This window comes from Leucoraja erinacea, chromosome 1, assembly GCF_028641065.1.
Source record: "Leucoraja erinacea ecotype New England chromosome 1, Leri_hhj_1, whole genome shotgun sequence".
Lineage (NCBI taxonomy): Eukaryota > Metazoa > Chordata > Chondrichthyes > Rajiformes > Rajidae > Leucoraja > Leucoraja erinaceus.
Window position 1 is genome coordinate 169,506,767 of NC_073377.1, and position 15,008 is coordinate 169,521,774.

Here is a 15,008-nt window from a genome sequence, read left to right on the forward strand (position 1 = left end):
TATTCTGCTTCCTGGGGCAGTGGAATGTTTGGCAGGGACATTGTGGGCCGAATGGCCTGTTCCTCTCCTGTACTATTGTATGTTCTACGATGCTGTTTGCCCCCCTGTGCACAAATCCTGATTCTGTCTGAATGCTGTTCCTGAGTTTCAATCTGCCCCTTAGTTTGGCCACGAGTCCCGATTCTGTATAAAAACTCTACTCCAGTTTTTCATCCCTTTCCTCTATTTATCCTTGGGTCCCAGTGCGATATTGCAACTCTGTCCCTGGATTTCTGATGTAGTGTTTTAATCCCCGTTCCAAACCTTGTACTCTGCGACTGGATTTCTCTCTGCTGTCTGCATTAGATATGATTCTGGGTTTTGGTTTTGTGTGCATTTTACTTGACACAAATCTTGATTCCTCGCTGGTTGAGTGTGTGAGTCCTGATTCCCCCACATGTAAGATCTGTCCACACACACACACACACACACACACAGTCTCCCTCCCTCCTGCCAGCTCCTCGCTCGAGTCCTGATCCTGGGTTGAGTGTGGATCTGTGGCGTGTGTTCCTGCTGCCCCTGGGTCTGCTCACGGCCTGTGGCTGTGTGATGTTGACTGTGTGTGAGATCAATGCGCTGGCATGGTGGAGGTGATGGTGGTGGAGGCGACGGCGGCGGTGGCAGCAGTAGCAGTAGCAAGCAGCTGCTCGCTCGCCCTTCCCTCCGACTTTCGCCATCCCATTGTCGTTCCCCCCCCCCCCCCCCCCAATGCAGAACGCCAGCATGTTAAACACTAATGCCGCGGGACGCCTGCACAACTAGAGCCGCTGCTTCAAACACACAGCAAATGTAAACAGCTTAAAAAAAACTTTCTTTCAAAAAAAAAGCTTGCACGATTGGTTGTTGTATGATGATCGCTCATAATCGGACCTTTGAGTGGAGTTGATGAAGAAACAGTGGGATATATATGAACAAGAAGCATCGTTTCACGCAGCTTAACACTGTGTTGAACTCTGGAAGGCGCCGGCTGGCAATGAGTTAGTTATCACGACCTTATTCTTGTTGTTTTCTGTGGCTTTATTTATTTCCGAAGGCAAAGCAGCGTAAGATCGGCGCTTGTCTGCCTGCCCGGTGCAGTTCTCCTCGTATGTGTGTGTTTATATATTGCTGGCTGTTGCACGCACACTCGCACACCTACAGAAGCAGAGGGGAGAAAAGTTGTCCTGGCTAATTGTTTTGTGCCGAGGATGGGGGATTTCGTGGCCCCCGCGGCTGCGAACGGCAACAGCCCGGCGGGGATGGCCGGTAACGGGGCCAGCGGTATCCCCAAGCACAGCACCGTGGTGCAGAGGCTCCGGCAACGGATCGAGGGCTTCAGGAAACACCACAACAACTGCGAGGTGAGGCGGCAGCAAGCCCAGGCTCAACAGATTGAACTGGATCGCCAGGAGACCTTGACGCTCCACCAGAGGTGCCTGGAGCTAAAGGCAAAGAAGACGGGCAAGAGCAAGCAGGACGGCGCTTACAGGAACAAACTCTGCGAGTCTGACCCTCCGTCCGCGCTGGCCGCCCTGCCGGCGGTCACGGATCAGAGGACCAACACTCTGATCGCGGTAAGACCAAACTTTCCCAAGTCTGCCTGCGTTTAAAGGTCCACACAGACTGCCATTCCATTGGCCATTGGTGGGCCGAGGGGGTGGTGGGGTTATTGTCGGTGGGGAAACCCCCGGGGGAGAGGTGGAGGAGAGACCCTTCATAGCGAGAATGTTCTTGTCTTCTTCAATATAGTGAGGAGTGACAAACTTGCTTTAATGTTGAGAAAATGGGAGCCATCAAACTTGTTGGAGCATTTGCAGTGGGTTGCAGTTAGAATCATTCAGTCACCTGACACTTGGTTTGAGACTCCCTCCCTCACATCGCCTTTCCTTGCCAATTGTGCTGGTCCGGCCCGGCCCGGCCCGGCTCCATTGTGGTTGCCTTTCGCTTTCTGTACTGAGCGGCTTGTATTCTGATCGTATCTCCTGCAACATTGCGCTCATCTCTCTCCCCGACAGGAAACCCAACAACCAGTGAAACTACAGAGTGTGAAACTTTTGCCCCCACCCCCTGCAAATGTTCACCCCCCACGTTTTTCCTGATCTTATTATATATATATATATACGTGTATACGAAACCCCGTGGTTGTGGCTGTTTTACCGCTACAACCATCGATCCAAGCTGTTTTAAACACTCCTGTCGATGTACTAGCGTTTCCTGCCCCCATAGTAAGGGGAGTCGTGCTGCGATTTGTATTTAAAGAGATGGGCGTGACTTGGTTGATGGACAGAGGAGAGGAGGAAACATTGAAAGATGTATAAGAGAGGGAGAGACAGACAGACAGACAGACCAGTCTTGGTTTAGCCGCGGCTGAAAGCTGACTGTCCACAACATGTTGTTGATATTGACTCAGATTAGAATACTTCGCTCTGTGTGTGTGTGTGTGCCCACACGTATTTGCTTATGCGACATGTGTACAGTAACCTATCCTCGCCTGCCTTGCACTCGTACATGTGTGAAATAAGCGATACAAGGAAGTCGAGTAGGAAAGCATTTGGAAAAGACATGGCCGTTAGCGGCGGAGAGGCTTTGGGAGGGAATTTCAGGGGAAGGGGGTAAAGGGCGGAGAGAAGGGACAGGAAGGGCTGGGGTTGACAGCACAGGAGATCTGGGGAAAGGGGGGTGTGTACTCGAGGGCTGTATGTATCGATGTTTAACGAGGAGGTATGGATTTGCAGAGGAAGGTGGTAGTGGGAGACAAGGCTGAGGTGAAGGCAGAAGCGATAACTGGTGCAGTTTGGGCAAGGCTAGAACGAAGCGATGAGAGGACCTTGCCTGTTGTGTGGTATCTTCACCGTCATCGGCCAATAATGGCCAAACATCTCACAACCAATACTTTACAGTACATTTGAAGTATAATTGATATTTTAAGGACAAATACGGCAGTTAATAACGTGGTCTTTACAAAGAGTAACGAGACAAGTAACTATGTAATATCTGTTTGAGACATAAATACAGGGCAAGCCACCAGAATATACCCCAGTCTCATTCCAGCAGGCTGTCAAAATCTTTAATTAAAATGTTATTTAAACAGTAGTACCTTTGACAATGTCGTACTCCCTTAGTCCTGCATTAGATTATCTGGCTGTATTTTGACCTTGCAACCATTTGCAGTAGAAGGCCGAACAGGCAGTCTCAACTGTTGGGTTAAATAGGGGGCGGTGTTAAATAATGTGGTGAATGAACTGTACAAGAGAGAGATCTAGGAGGATGAGAAGAGATCATTCTTTGCAATTGTAGAGATTATTGTTAGTGGTTTTAGAAAGAACCATATTGGGGCTACGAGAATGCAGAAAGGTACATGCAAAGCAGATTTACAGGGGGGGAGGGGGAAGCACACACCTTGGGGGTGTGACCACATTCTAGGGTCTTGGATCAGAAAATAAAATGTTGGAGATGGGATATTAGCTAATGAATTTAGAGGTTAATTGAGGAAGTGATGCTCTTGGTAGGTTTGAAAGGGAGAAGGACAGGATCTGACAAGAATGATCTATTTATGATGTCTAATTACGATGAAAGGCAGGAAGCGAGCTCGAGTGATTACTTGTATATTGGGAAGGTGTCGAAGAAACACAAGGTAGGAATTGGGGATAAGATTAGTTTGGTGAAACCAGTGGGAAGAAATTGTCAAGAGACAGGTGCTTCGAGCTGATGTACAGAGATGGATCTAGTGTTAAGTCTGCCTTCGTAGGACTGAAACAGGAGATAAAATATATATATAAGATTGTTAAGGGCTTGGACACGCTAGAGGCAGGAAACGTGTTCCCGATGTTGGGGGAGTCCAGAACCAGGGGCCACAGTTTAAGAATAAGGAGTAAGCCATTTAGAACGGAGACGAGGAAACACTTTTTCTCACAGAGAGTGGTGAGTCTGTGGAATTCTCTGGAGGCAGATTCTCTGGATGCTTTCAAGAGAGAACTAGATAGGGCTCTCAAAAATAGCGGATATGGGGAGAAGGCAGGAATGGGGTACAGATTGGGGATGACCAGCCATGGTCACATTGAATGGTGGTGCTGGCTCGAAGGGCTGAATGGCCTACTCCTGCACCTATTGTCTATTGTCTAAAATAGCCGAAGCAGCTGGACTGATGGTCTTTAGTCACAGATAAATCCATGCACTTTAAAAATATATATATTAAAATATTAGAAGCAATTGTACCAGAATAAAACCTTCAGCATGTAAAATTATACAATTATTGACCTTTTAACCCACCTCACCCAACCCATAGTTGGATTTAAATCCAAAGTATCCTTGTAAGAATTCGGTGAAGGCCGTCCATGTCTTGGAAAAGTGATCTGCTTTTTCTGCCAAGACAAGCCTGATATTTTCCAAATGTAGTGTCTCAGACATTCAATTCAATTCAATTTAATTCAACTTTAATGTCATCGCACAAATACAAGTATGAGTACAACGAAATGCAGTTTTGCGTCAGTCCGTAGTAGTTGTGCATAAAGAAATTAAAAAAATAGAAAGAGAGAAGATACAGAATAATCAAAAAATACAGAATAATTAAACACTGGGGACGGAGGGACCGGAGAAATCTATCGTCGGGACTCCGAGTTCAGCAATGTGATTGTGTTGTTGTAGAAGCTGTTCCTCATCCTACTAGTACGTGACCTGAGGCTCCTGTACCGCCTCCCTGATGGGAGGAGGGCAAACAGTCCATGGTTGGGGTGGGAGGGGTCTTTAATGATCTTCCCAGCCCGTCTCAGACACCGTTTTCGGTGGAGGACATCCATGGCAGGGAGCGGGGCACCGATGATGTACTGCGCGGTTTTCACCACCCGTTGTAGTGCCTTCCTGTCCGCAGCAGTGCAGCTGCTGTACCATACCGTGAAGCAGGTGGTCAGGATACTCTCTATGGTACAGCGGTAAAAGTTGGTCAGGATCCGGGGGGACAGGTGGGCTTTCTTGATTACATGTTTGTAATCCACATCTTTACAGTAGGGACTGATGTGTGTTTCCAAAATTTAAGTATTAATTTTTTTGTCGTTATCAGGCCATAATTAAGGAAACCTAATTAAGGTCTTTGAAATAATGTTAGCTCAGAAATAATGTTAGCTACTGATGTACCTAGAGTGATCAATTCTGTGTTGGGGTCCAATTTTATTTTAAGTATTTTAGAAAAAAAAATTCATGATAAAACCATGTACTTATTATGATCTTACAATTATTGGTGGAGGTGAGAGTGGAGAGGTATGGGAGTGGTTCCACAGCCGGACAGTAGATGAGCTATATCTAGTCCCACCCTGCAGCGATGAGTCTTAACCTGGGTGAGGAGAATGAAGATTTCTGGAGATTCATGTGATTTGATCAGATAGTGGAGAGCAGAGGCATTTCTGGAGGAGCCATCGCAAGTTTGCATCCCTGTAAGGAATAAAACCAGGGCCATACCAGAGATTAATGATGGGGATGGGGAGAGAGTGAAATTTAATGGAACATGCCCTTAACCTGGAGATATTTGAATGACATATTGTGATGAGCAGAACATGAGCTAAATGATTGACAATGTGGAGAGAGCAATTTGAGGCGATGAGGTTAGTCACCAACATTGTAGGAAATTCCTGAATAAGAAAGATAAATTCTTAAATTCTGCCCTCTTCCGCTCCCTCTCCCCAGATGCAACAAGGACAGAGTTCCCCTGGTCCTCTCCTTTCACCTCACCAGCTTCCACATCCAACACATTATCCTCCGACATTTCCGTCACCTCCAACGTGATCCCACCACTGATCTTCCCATCTACACCCTTTTCAGCCTTCTGCAGAGAGCACTCCCTCCATAACATCTTGGCTGACTCATTCCCTTCCTACCTAAACCTCCCCAATCCCCAGGTATTTGCCCTTGCAACCACAAGAGGTGTAACACCTGTCCTTATATCTCCTACCTCAACACCATCCAGGGACACCAGTGGTCCCGATGTGGGCTCCTGTACATTGGCAAGACCAAGCGTAGACTCGGCAAACCTTAACACTTAATCTCCCAGTTGCTAACTCCCCTCCTCATTCTCATACTAACCATTTTGTCCTGGGCCTCCTCCGTTGCCAGAGTTCAGCCACATGCAAATGCAGGTACAGCACCTCATATTTCACCCGGGCAGTCACCAACCCAGTGGTAGAACATTAAATTCTCCCATTCCAACTAACCTACAAATACCTCCCTCCCCCTCCCCTCCTTTAATTCTGAGGCTATGACCTCTAGTCCTAGACTCTCCCACTAGTGGAGACATCCTCTCCACATCCAACCAGCCATAGCTTCAGAATTAAAGAACGATCTTTTAGGAAGGAGATGAGGAGAATGGTGTTTAGTCAGAGTGAGGTGAATCTGTGGAATTGATGTCCAGTGGATATTTTTAAGGCTAAATAGACAGATTGTTGATTAGTACAGTTGTCAGAGGTTATGGGGAGAAGGCAGGAGAATGGGGTTAGAAGGGAGAGATAGATCAGCCATGATTAAACAGCAGAGTAGACTTGATGGACCGAATGGCCTAATTCTACTCCTATCACTTATGACCCGCTGAGTTACTCCAGCATTTTGTGACTATCTTTGGTATATTTGGTGTATTACATTAAAGAAAGAAATTCCAATTAGCTGCAGAATACAAACAATTTCTGGAAGTTTGAAACCAAAACGACTCTTGCTCCAAATACACTGTAGATCAGCAGTGTTAAAAGGAGCAGTAAGTGCCAAATGTAGATCCTGCATCAGGCAGTGAGTGACTCAAAGCCTAACAAGTCTCCATGGTAAAGGAGAGAAGTGACGACCCTTTTATCAGGTGAAAATGTGACCCTTTCAGTGTGTAAGATAAGTGTAAAGAATGATCATCACAACAATAGGTACCTTGGGCAAATGTTTCATTGTTTTTATTGAAATAGAAATAGTGTACGTTCATTTAGTGCCTTTTCCTTAACAGCAGAAACTGTTTTCAGTTAGTGGGGATGTCTACTTTCATGTGCTTGTGAAATCGGAGTTTGAACATTTCCTGGGTTCATTCCAGCACCAAACATGATGATGTATGGATTTCAATTAACATTATGTATGCAATGGGTATGTATCTAATGAACTTTCACATCTTTGTATATCTTCCTCATATTTCTCACCAGGTTCTGTATTCGCTTAAAGTACAGATTTTTACAATTTAGAATACACATTGCCCTTGAATCTCATGAGCTTTGGTTAGTGGCAAGATATGCACTGTCTGGCTTTACCCTGTCCTATACATAACACATTGGAAAATGCACATCCTTCAGCAAATTCTAAAAGGAAACTAGCTTTCTTTTTCCTTGCAGAAAAAATGTTTAGTACAGCCCAACCTATGGTGAAATCTTGCTTCCCAGCTTTATGCATCGGCTAAGATGTCTTGTTGTTTGCGTCCTTGTATGACTAAGAATTGGGGGAACTAAGTGTGTGTATGTTTTTAATATACATTAACATCGGATCTCTTTTGCAAAAACATGTCGTGTAGTGTGCCTGGACTTTCAGAAAGCATTCGAGAAGGTCCCACATAGGAGATTAGTGGGCAAAATTAGGGGACATGGTATTGGGGGTAGAGTGCTGACATGAATACAAAATTTGTTGGCAGACAGGAAACAAAGAGTAGGGATTAACGGGTCCCTTTCAGAATGGCAGGCAGTGACTAGTGGGGTACCGCAAGGCTCGGTGCTGGGACCGCAGCTATTTACAATGTACATCAATGATTTGGATGAAGGGATTCAAAGTGACATTAACAAATTTGCAGATGACACAAAGCTGGGTGGCAGTGTGAACTGTGAGGAGGATGCTATGAGAATGCAGGGTGACTTGGGCAGGTTGGGGGAGTGGGAAGATGCATGGTAGATGCAGTTTAATGTGGATAAATGTGAGGTTATCCACTTTGGTTTAAAAAAACAGGAAGGCAGATTACTATCTAAATGGCGTCAAGTTGGGAAAAGGGGAAGTACAATTGGATCTGGGGGTCCTTGTTCATCAGTCTATGAAAGTAAGCATGCAGGTACAGCAGGCAGTGAAGAAAGCGAATGGCATGTTGGCCTTTATAACAAGAGGAGTCAAGTATAGGAGCAAAGAGGTCCTTCTGCAGTTGTACAGGGCCCTGGTGAGAACACACCTGGAGTATTGTGTGCAGTTTTGGACCCCTAATTTGAGGAAGGACATTCTTGTTATTGAGGGAGCCCAGCGTAGGTTTACAAGGTTAATTCCCGGGATGGCGGGACTGTCATATGATGAGAGAATGGAGCAGCTGGGCTTGTACACTCTGGAGTTTAGAAGGATAAGAGGGGATCTTATTGAAACATATAAGATTGTTAAGGGTTTGGACACGCTAGAGGCAGGAAACATGTTCCCGATGTTGGGAGAGTCCAGAACCAGGGGCCACAGTTTAAGAATAAGGAGTAAGCCATTTAGAACGGAGATGAGGAAACACTTTTTCTCACAGAGAGCGGTGAGTCTGTGGAATTCTCTGCCTCAGAGGGCGGTGGAGGCCGGTTCTCTGGATGCTTTCAAGAGAGAGCTAGATAGGGCTCTTAAAAGTAGCGGAGTCAGGGGATATGGGGAGAAGGCAGGAACGGGGTACTGATTGGGGATGATCAGCCATGATCACATTGAATGGCGGTGCTGGCTCAAAGGGCCGAATGGACCTACTGTCTATTGTCTATCCAAAATCTTTGGGTTCATTTCCACCGAGTAGAAAAAGTATGCTTAGCTTGCACCTTTTATCTCGAAGTACACCTTCCCCACCCAGTTGAATAGTTCACCTTTGCTGCCTTGGTCCAGTTGTGGAACCTGCTGATTCATGTGCATTTAAGGTGCTATAGTTTGTGTGCCCATATACCAGTTGAACCAATAAAGAAAGTACATGGGAGAGAGCTGAAGGTTGGGGAAGGGGGTGGGAATAAAAGCTTCAGACATAAATATCAGTAGATATTTCCACATCTGCAATAAAAGACAAATGTGTAGAATCCCGCGCGTTGAAATCTTGTTCTGTACTTTAAAGCTGCGTTAATGGGTAGATCCACTGCCATGGTTAAAGCAACTCCTGTTCCTCTACTCGTGATGGTTAAGGGTTGATGATGGTGATGATGACAGGGATAGACAGAGTTGATGTGGACAAGCTTTTCCCTTTGAGAATAGGGAAGATTCAAACAAGGGGACATGACTTCAGAATTAAGGGACAGAAGTTTAGGGGTAACATGAGGGGGAACTTCTTTACTCAGAGAGTGGTAGCGGTGTGGAATGAGCTTCCAGTGGAAGTGGTGGAAGCAGGTTCGTTGGTATCATTTAAAAATAAATTGGATAGGCATATGGATGAGAAGGGAATGGAGGGTTATGGTGTGAGTGCAGGCAGGTGGGACTAAGGGAAAAAAAGTTGTTCGGCATGGACTTGTAGGGCCGAGATGGCCTGTTTCCGTGCTGTAATTGTTATATGGTTATATGATATACATTGGAATGTTCATCCTTGCACCTTTGTAAATGCTGTGTAACTGTGCATTCAGGGGCTATTGGACTCGTCCCAAGAAAGAGCTTCAGTCAGTCGGTAGTCAATGTCGTATGAATATCTGATCTCTCCACTGTGCATCTGAGCATAGGATCTGTGAGTAGAAATGGAGGATTAACTCTGAATTTCTGCGCTGGATTTGCTGAGTTGCCCCTCAGGATCAGGACCTGCAAGAGGGAATCTTGAGAATCAACTCTTCTCCCAAAAAGATCATTGAGAGACCGACCTCTCTTTCTGCTTGGGTCAACCATCCCATCACCTCCACAGATGCTGCTTGACCCACTGAGTCCCTTCTGCAGTTTGTTTTGTGCTCTGTCAATGGGTATTCTTCATGGGTGGGCTGTGACACTGAAAGGTCCACAGTGTGAGATGACTGTGATCTCCCACTCCCCACAATACCATTAGGAATGGGAACATGCTCAAGGGGCTGAAATGCTCAATGTTCCTATATTTGGGGCCACAGAACCCCAGCAGTTTGAGTACAGTTGAATTGCTGGCCATGCCTGATCTCTGGGTCTACTATAGATTGTATTAACTGGGCAGCCATGTGTCAATTTGCCTCAATTTGCAATCTCTCCCTTCAACTGTTGAAGGATGTAAAACTCTGGCATTATGCTCTCCTTCCTCCAGTCTCCAACAACTTCTGCCCCACAGGCGATTCTGCACAGATTAAACTTGGAAGCCATTGGTCGGTCCATTTGGCATTGAGGTAGCTGATGAACATAGAACAGTGCAGTGCAGGAACAGGCCCTTCAGCCCACAGTCTTTGTGCCGGACATGATACCAAGTTAAACTGAGCTCATCTGCCTATACATGATCCATATCCAACTATTCCATGCACTTCCATGTGACTATCTAAATGCCTCTTCAACACCACTATTTTATCTGCCTCCACCTCCACCCCCTGGCAATGCGTTCTAGACCCCCCTCTGTGCAAGAAAAACTTTCCCCGCACATCTCCATTAAACTTTCCCCCTCTCACCTTATAGCTTTGCCCTCTAATGTTGGACATTTCCACCCTGGGGGAAAAGGTTTTGACTATTGAACTGTGGCCTCAACTACCTTCTGTGGCAGAGAATTCCAGAGATTCACCACTCTCTGTGTGAAAAATGTTTTCCTCATCTCGGTCCTAAAAGATTTCCCCCTTATCCTTAAACTGTGACCCCTTGTTCTGGAATTTTGTCAAGGTACAGTGAAATTCTATTTCCTTTTGCATACAGTTTAACAAGCACGACCCTAGATTAAGTTCAGAGTGTATAGAAACATTCCCCTGAAACAATGTACAGGAGTCACCAGGTTGTGGGGCCGTTTTCAAAGTCCAAGTTGCTTCTAGTGCACTGGCCATAAAGACTCGGTTGTTCTGGTGGCTGGTGTTGCAGGGTCGGCCTGGCCAAACAAAGCTGCAGGTGTCCTCTGTGTCACTGCAGGCTGTGTCTGGTCCATTCGCGCAGCCTCTTGAAGTGAGTCTCCCCTCAACCACTGATGTTCAATAGAAACGTCGGACATTTCAGAGAAGATGTTCGAATTGTTGTCTTGAAGAATCCAGTGAAGAAGTTGGAGGTAGTGTTGAGATGTCGACGCCACGACTGTTATCTTTCTTCTCTTCACATCTCAACATTCAAAGCTCTGGTGTAATCTACAACTCCCCTCTATCCATTTCCTGTCATTACAGAAGAAACTTTAGACATCTTGCCCTATCTCCCTCGGTTCAATATTCAGGCCAGAATAACCCACCCAAGAAGAGCAAGAAGTTGTAAAAATAGAAACATAGAATGGTGTAAATAATGAACATCAGGTCAGACAGCATCTGTGGAGAGAGAAACAAGAGTTACCATTTTAACCAACAACTTTTTAAATCAGAGGTTTGTGTTTGAATGTCAGTCCCAATTTGGATACTGACCGCAGTTGTCACGGATATTTAACCGCATGATGATCAGGGTAAGCTAGACCTAGTTTTTCTGGATACTGAGTGAATTAAACAGCAGCTCCTTGGACCTTATTCAATAATATACATTATAGCCCACAGCCTGTCCAGTCTTGCCCCTCTTCATCCATCACTGACCATGGCAATCCCTATCTGCCAAACCGTGTGAGATTTCCATCCTGTGCTAGAATGGCTGCCTGTTTACCTCTACATCCCCTCCAGTCCCTTTCTCTGCCCACGTCCCAAACCCTCTTCCCAGGGTTTTTTCACAGGGTGGTGGTTGCCTGAAGATCACTGGGGCAGTGGTGGAGGCAGATATGATAGTGGTGTTTAAGAGTCTTTTAGATAGACATGGGGATTTGCAGGGAGTGGAGGGACATGGATTGTGTGCTCGCACGGAGATAGATTTACCTTGGCATTGTGTTCAGCACAGGTGGATGGGGCTGAAGGGCCAGTTCCTGTGCTGTCCTGAGTCAACATGGCTGATCTGGCCCTAGACTCATCTCCCCTTCTATGCCAGTTTCACGTAGGCCTCCTTTCGTTGATATTTCTAAAGTTTATTTACTTCCTTCCTTCATTATTCCCAATAATCCAGTCTCCACAATCCTCCCTAAGGTAAAGAATTCCAGAGGTTCACCAGCCTCCACCAGAAGCAGTTACTGTGTATCTCAGTTTCAAATGACCAGCCACCAGTCTTGTGATTCTCCCATTCGTGAAGACGTCTCGACACCTGCCCTCAGGATATATCGGACATGTGCTCTTGCATTCCCACATCCTCCAGATGCTGCCCGTCCTGGCTAAAGATGTACTACTACTGTGGGCCTGGAACACCCTTGCTTGAAAGCCAACCATAACCAGTTCCCATACTGAGAGCAGCCACTAACTAACACAGCAGCAGATGCATTGGGAACATTCTCTTGTAATCAGTGGGTAGACCTTTGATGGGAGATCCACAGAACCCTTGCGTCTACACGGACATGGAGATAGGAAGAAGCTTTCATGTTAATGCCCCGCTGTAAATCTAGATCATCAGTGGCCCTGCCTCACATCATTTAACTGCTTCTGCCAGGCGATAGTTGTGGCTAAAACCAGGGGAAATCCAGTTACGGTTACCTTCTGCTAGTGTGGTCAGCAGGATTTTGGAAAAACAATGTAATAGTGAGATTATAATCCTGCTTCTTTTGGAACTAAAACCTCCTGGCAGCGTGGATTAGAATGGATTGCTTCTCTTTCACTGGCGATGGGAAGATGATGAATCCAAAACTACTGCGCAAGAAGCCTTTGAATAATGCTGGCCGGATTGTAACATTTTATGGACTAGATTCGTACTAATTCATCGGACAGAGCCTACAATACACATTGTTGTTTTGTTCCTTAGAAACACAGGATGTACCCTGTGCAAAGAAAGGAGCCTCCCTGTCAGAAGCAAGAGCTAAGGACAACTGCTTGCTACATGGTCACGCCGTGACTGCTTTTGTTTAGTCTTGGTTTTATTTTTAAAGTTTGTGTTTACTCCCTTTATTTGAACGTACAATCTTTCCGGGGGAGTGTTCCGTTAGCGAATACAAGAAGGTCGTTGCAGGAGTAGACTGCACAGCCCCTCAGGTCAGCCCTAGTACTCAACATGACCATAGCTGATCTGCCCCAGGCCTCAACTCCTCATGTCACAGCCCCCCAAGTCTCTAGATTCCCCAATCTATTTAAAAAAATTCTACCTCCTCTTTAAATATCTCCAAAGATTTGGTCTCCCCAATCGGCAAGGAGGTAGTGTTGCTGCCTTACAATGCCTTGGACCCGGCTTTGAATGCTGTCTGTGCAGAGTTTGTACGTTCTCCTGAGTTTGTACGTTCTGCTGTGACTTTTCCTCCCTATTATTTTTTTTTCCAGGATCTCCAGTTTTCACCCACACTCCAAAGACGTACAGGTTTTTAGACTAATTGGCTTTGGTAAGATTGTAAATTGTCCCTCTTAGGAAAGTGTTAGTGTGCGGGGATCACTGGTCAGCACGGACTCGATGGGCTGAAGGGCCTGTTTCCGTACTGTATCACTTATAAACAAATCCTGCAGGGTTAATAATTCCAGGAAGTGCTTTTGATATGAGGCTACAAAGTCGGTCTCTGCCGGTCATTCAGTGAGAGGAAAACAATCCCAATTGAATCCTAAACTATTCACATCATTGTTTGCATGGACCATTATTTAACAATAGGGATGATGATAATTTCTCTAATTGTAACCATAGATTATATTAGAGAACAGACCAAACCAATTGTTTAATTTCTATTGTGTCATTTGCATTCTATATCGTCGTGAAATATTCTGGAATTCTGATGATAAATAGATATGACTTAGACTTCAGAGATACAGTACAGACTTCAGCCCACCAAGTCTGCTCTGACCAGCAATTACTGCATACACTAATCTACACACTAATTTTACAATTTACCAAAGCCAATTAAGTTCCAAACCAGAACCAGGGCATCCAGAGAAAACCCACGCGGTCATTGGTAGTATATACAAACTCAGTGTGGGAAGGAACTGCAGATGCTGGTTTAAACTGAAGGAAGACACAAAAAGCTGGAGTAACTCAGCGGGACAGGCAGCATCTCTGGAGAGAAGGAATGGGTGACGTTTCGGGTCGAGTCCATTCTCCAGTCTGAACAAGGGTCTCGACCCAAAATGAGGTGTCACCCATTCCTTCTCTCCAGAGATGCTGCCTGTCCCGCTGAGTTACTCCAGCATTTTGTGTCTATGTACAAAGTCTGTACAGACAGCAGTGAGGATCAAACCCAGATCTCTGGCACTGTTAGGCAGCAACTCTACCGCTGTGCCACTGTGCCGCCCATAACTGATATTATTGTTGGTGCTCAAACCATGAATTGTCTCCGTGGTGTGAGTGAGAGCCATTGACAAGGTTCATTGAGGAAACCCAGCAAGAGAGTTCTTGATGACTGTTCAAACCTCTATTACTACATCATCAGCACCAAAGGAAGATGGTGTGTGCGTGTCTGTGTGTGTGTGTGTGTGTGTGTGTGTGTGGGTGTGTGGGTGTGTGTGTGTGTGTGTGTGTGGGTGCGGTGCGTCTTGCGTCTTGCGTGTGTGTGTGTGTGTCTTGTGTGTGTGTGTGTGTGTGTATATATATAGAGTGTTCCAAAACCTCTCCAAACCAGGATTAGCAGCAAGAGGCAAAGTGGTGCAAATTGGAGAGTGAGAATTGTGCCATTCTAATCCTCCTCAACCCATTCCTCACAAGCTTTTCTGGGTCAGCATCCTTGCAAATCTCACCTGTCGCCATTCGTTATGAATCCAAAGAGCAAATTCTGGAGATGCTCAGCATCTTTTGAAGAGAGAAAACAATTGATGTTCCAGCTTCATGCCCTTTCTCTGAAACATTGTCTGGCTCCTGCTACACATGCTGCTCAGCCTGCTTAGTATCTCTTGCACTTCCTGTTTTGATTTCCGATATCCAGCATTTGCATGAGTTTGCTACTCAGGCCATTTTCTCATGTGCGATTGTGGGCAGCA

At 45.7% G+C, this 15,008-nt stretch overlaps 1 protein-coding gene across 1 annotated transcript in view; it reads left to right on the plus strand.

Moving 5' to 3' along the window:
- Positions 1 to 492: 492 nt before the first annotated feature.
- The window catches only part of maml3 (mastermind-like transcriptional coactivator 3), a 479,071-nt gene continuing 464,555 nt past the window's right edge, over positions 493 to 15,008 (plus strand). The window contains exon 1 of the mRNA XM_055647968.1: positions 493 to 1,592. Within this exon, the coding sequence (XP_055503943.1) occupies positions 1,227 to 1,592 (366 nt within the window). The 5' untranslated portion in view covers positions 493 to 1,226. The remainder of the gene's footprint in view (positions 1,593 to 15,008) is intronic.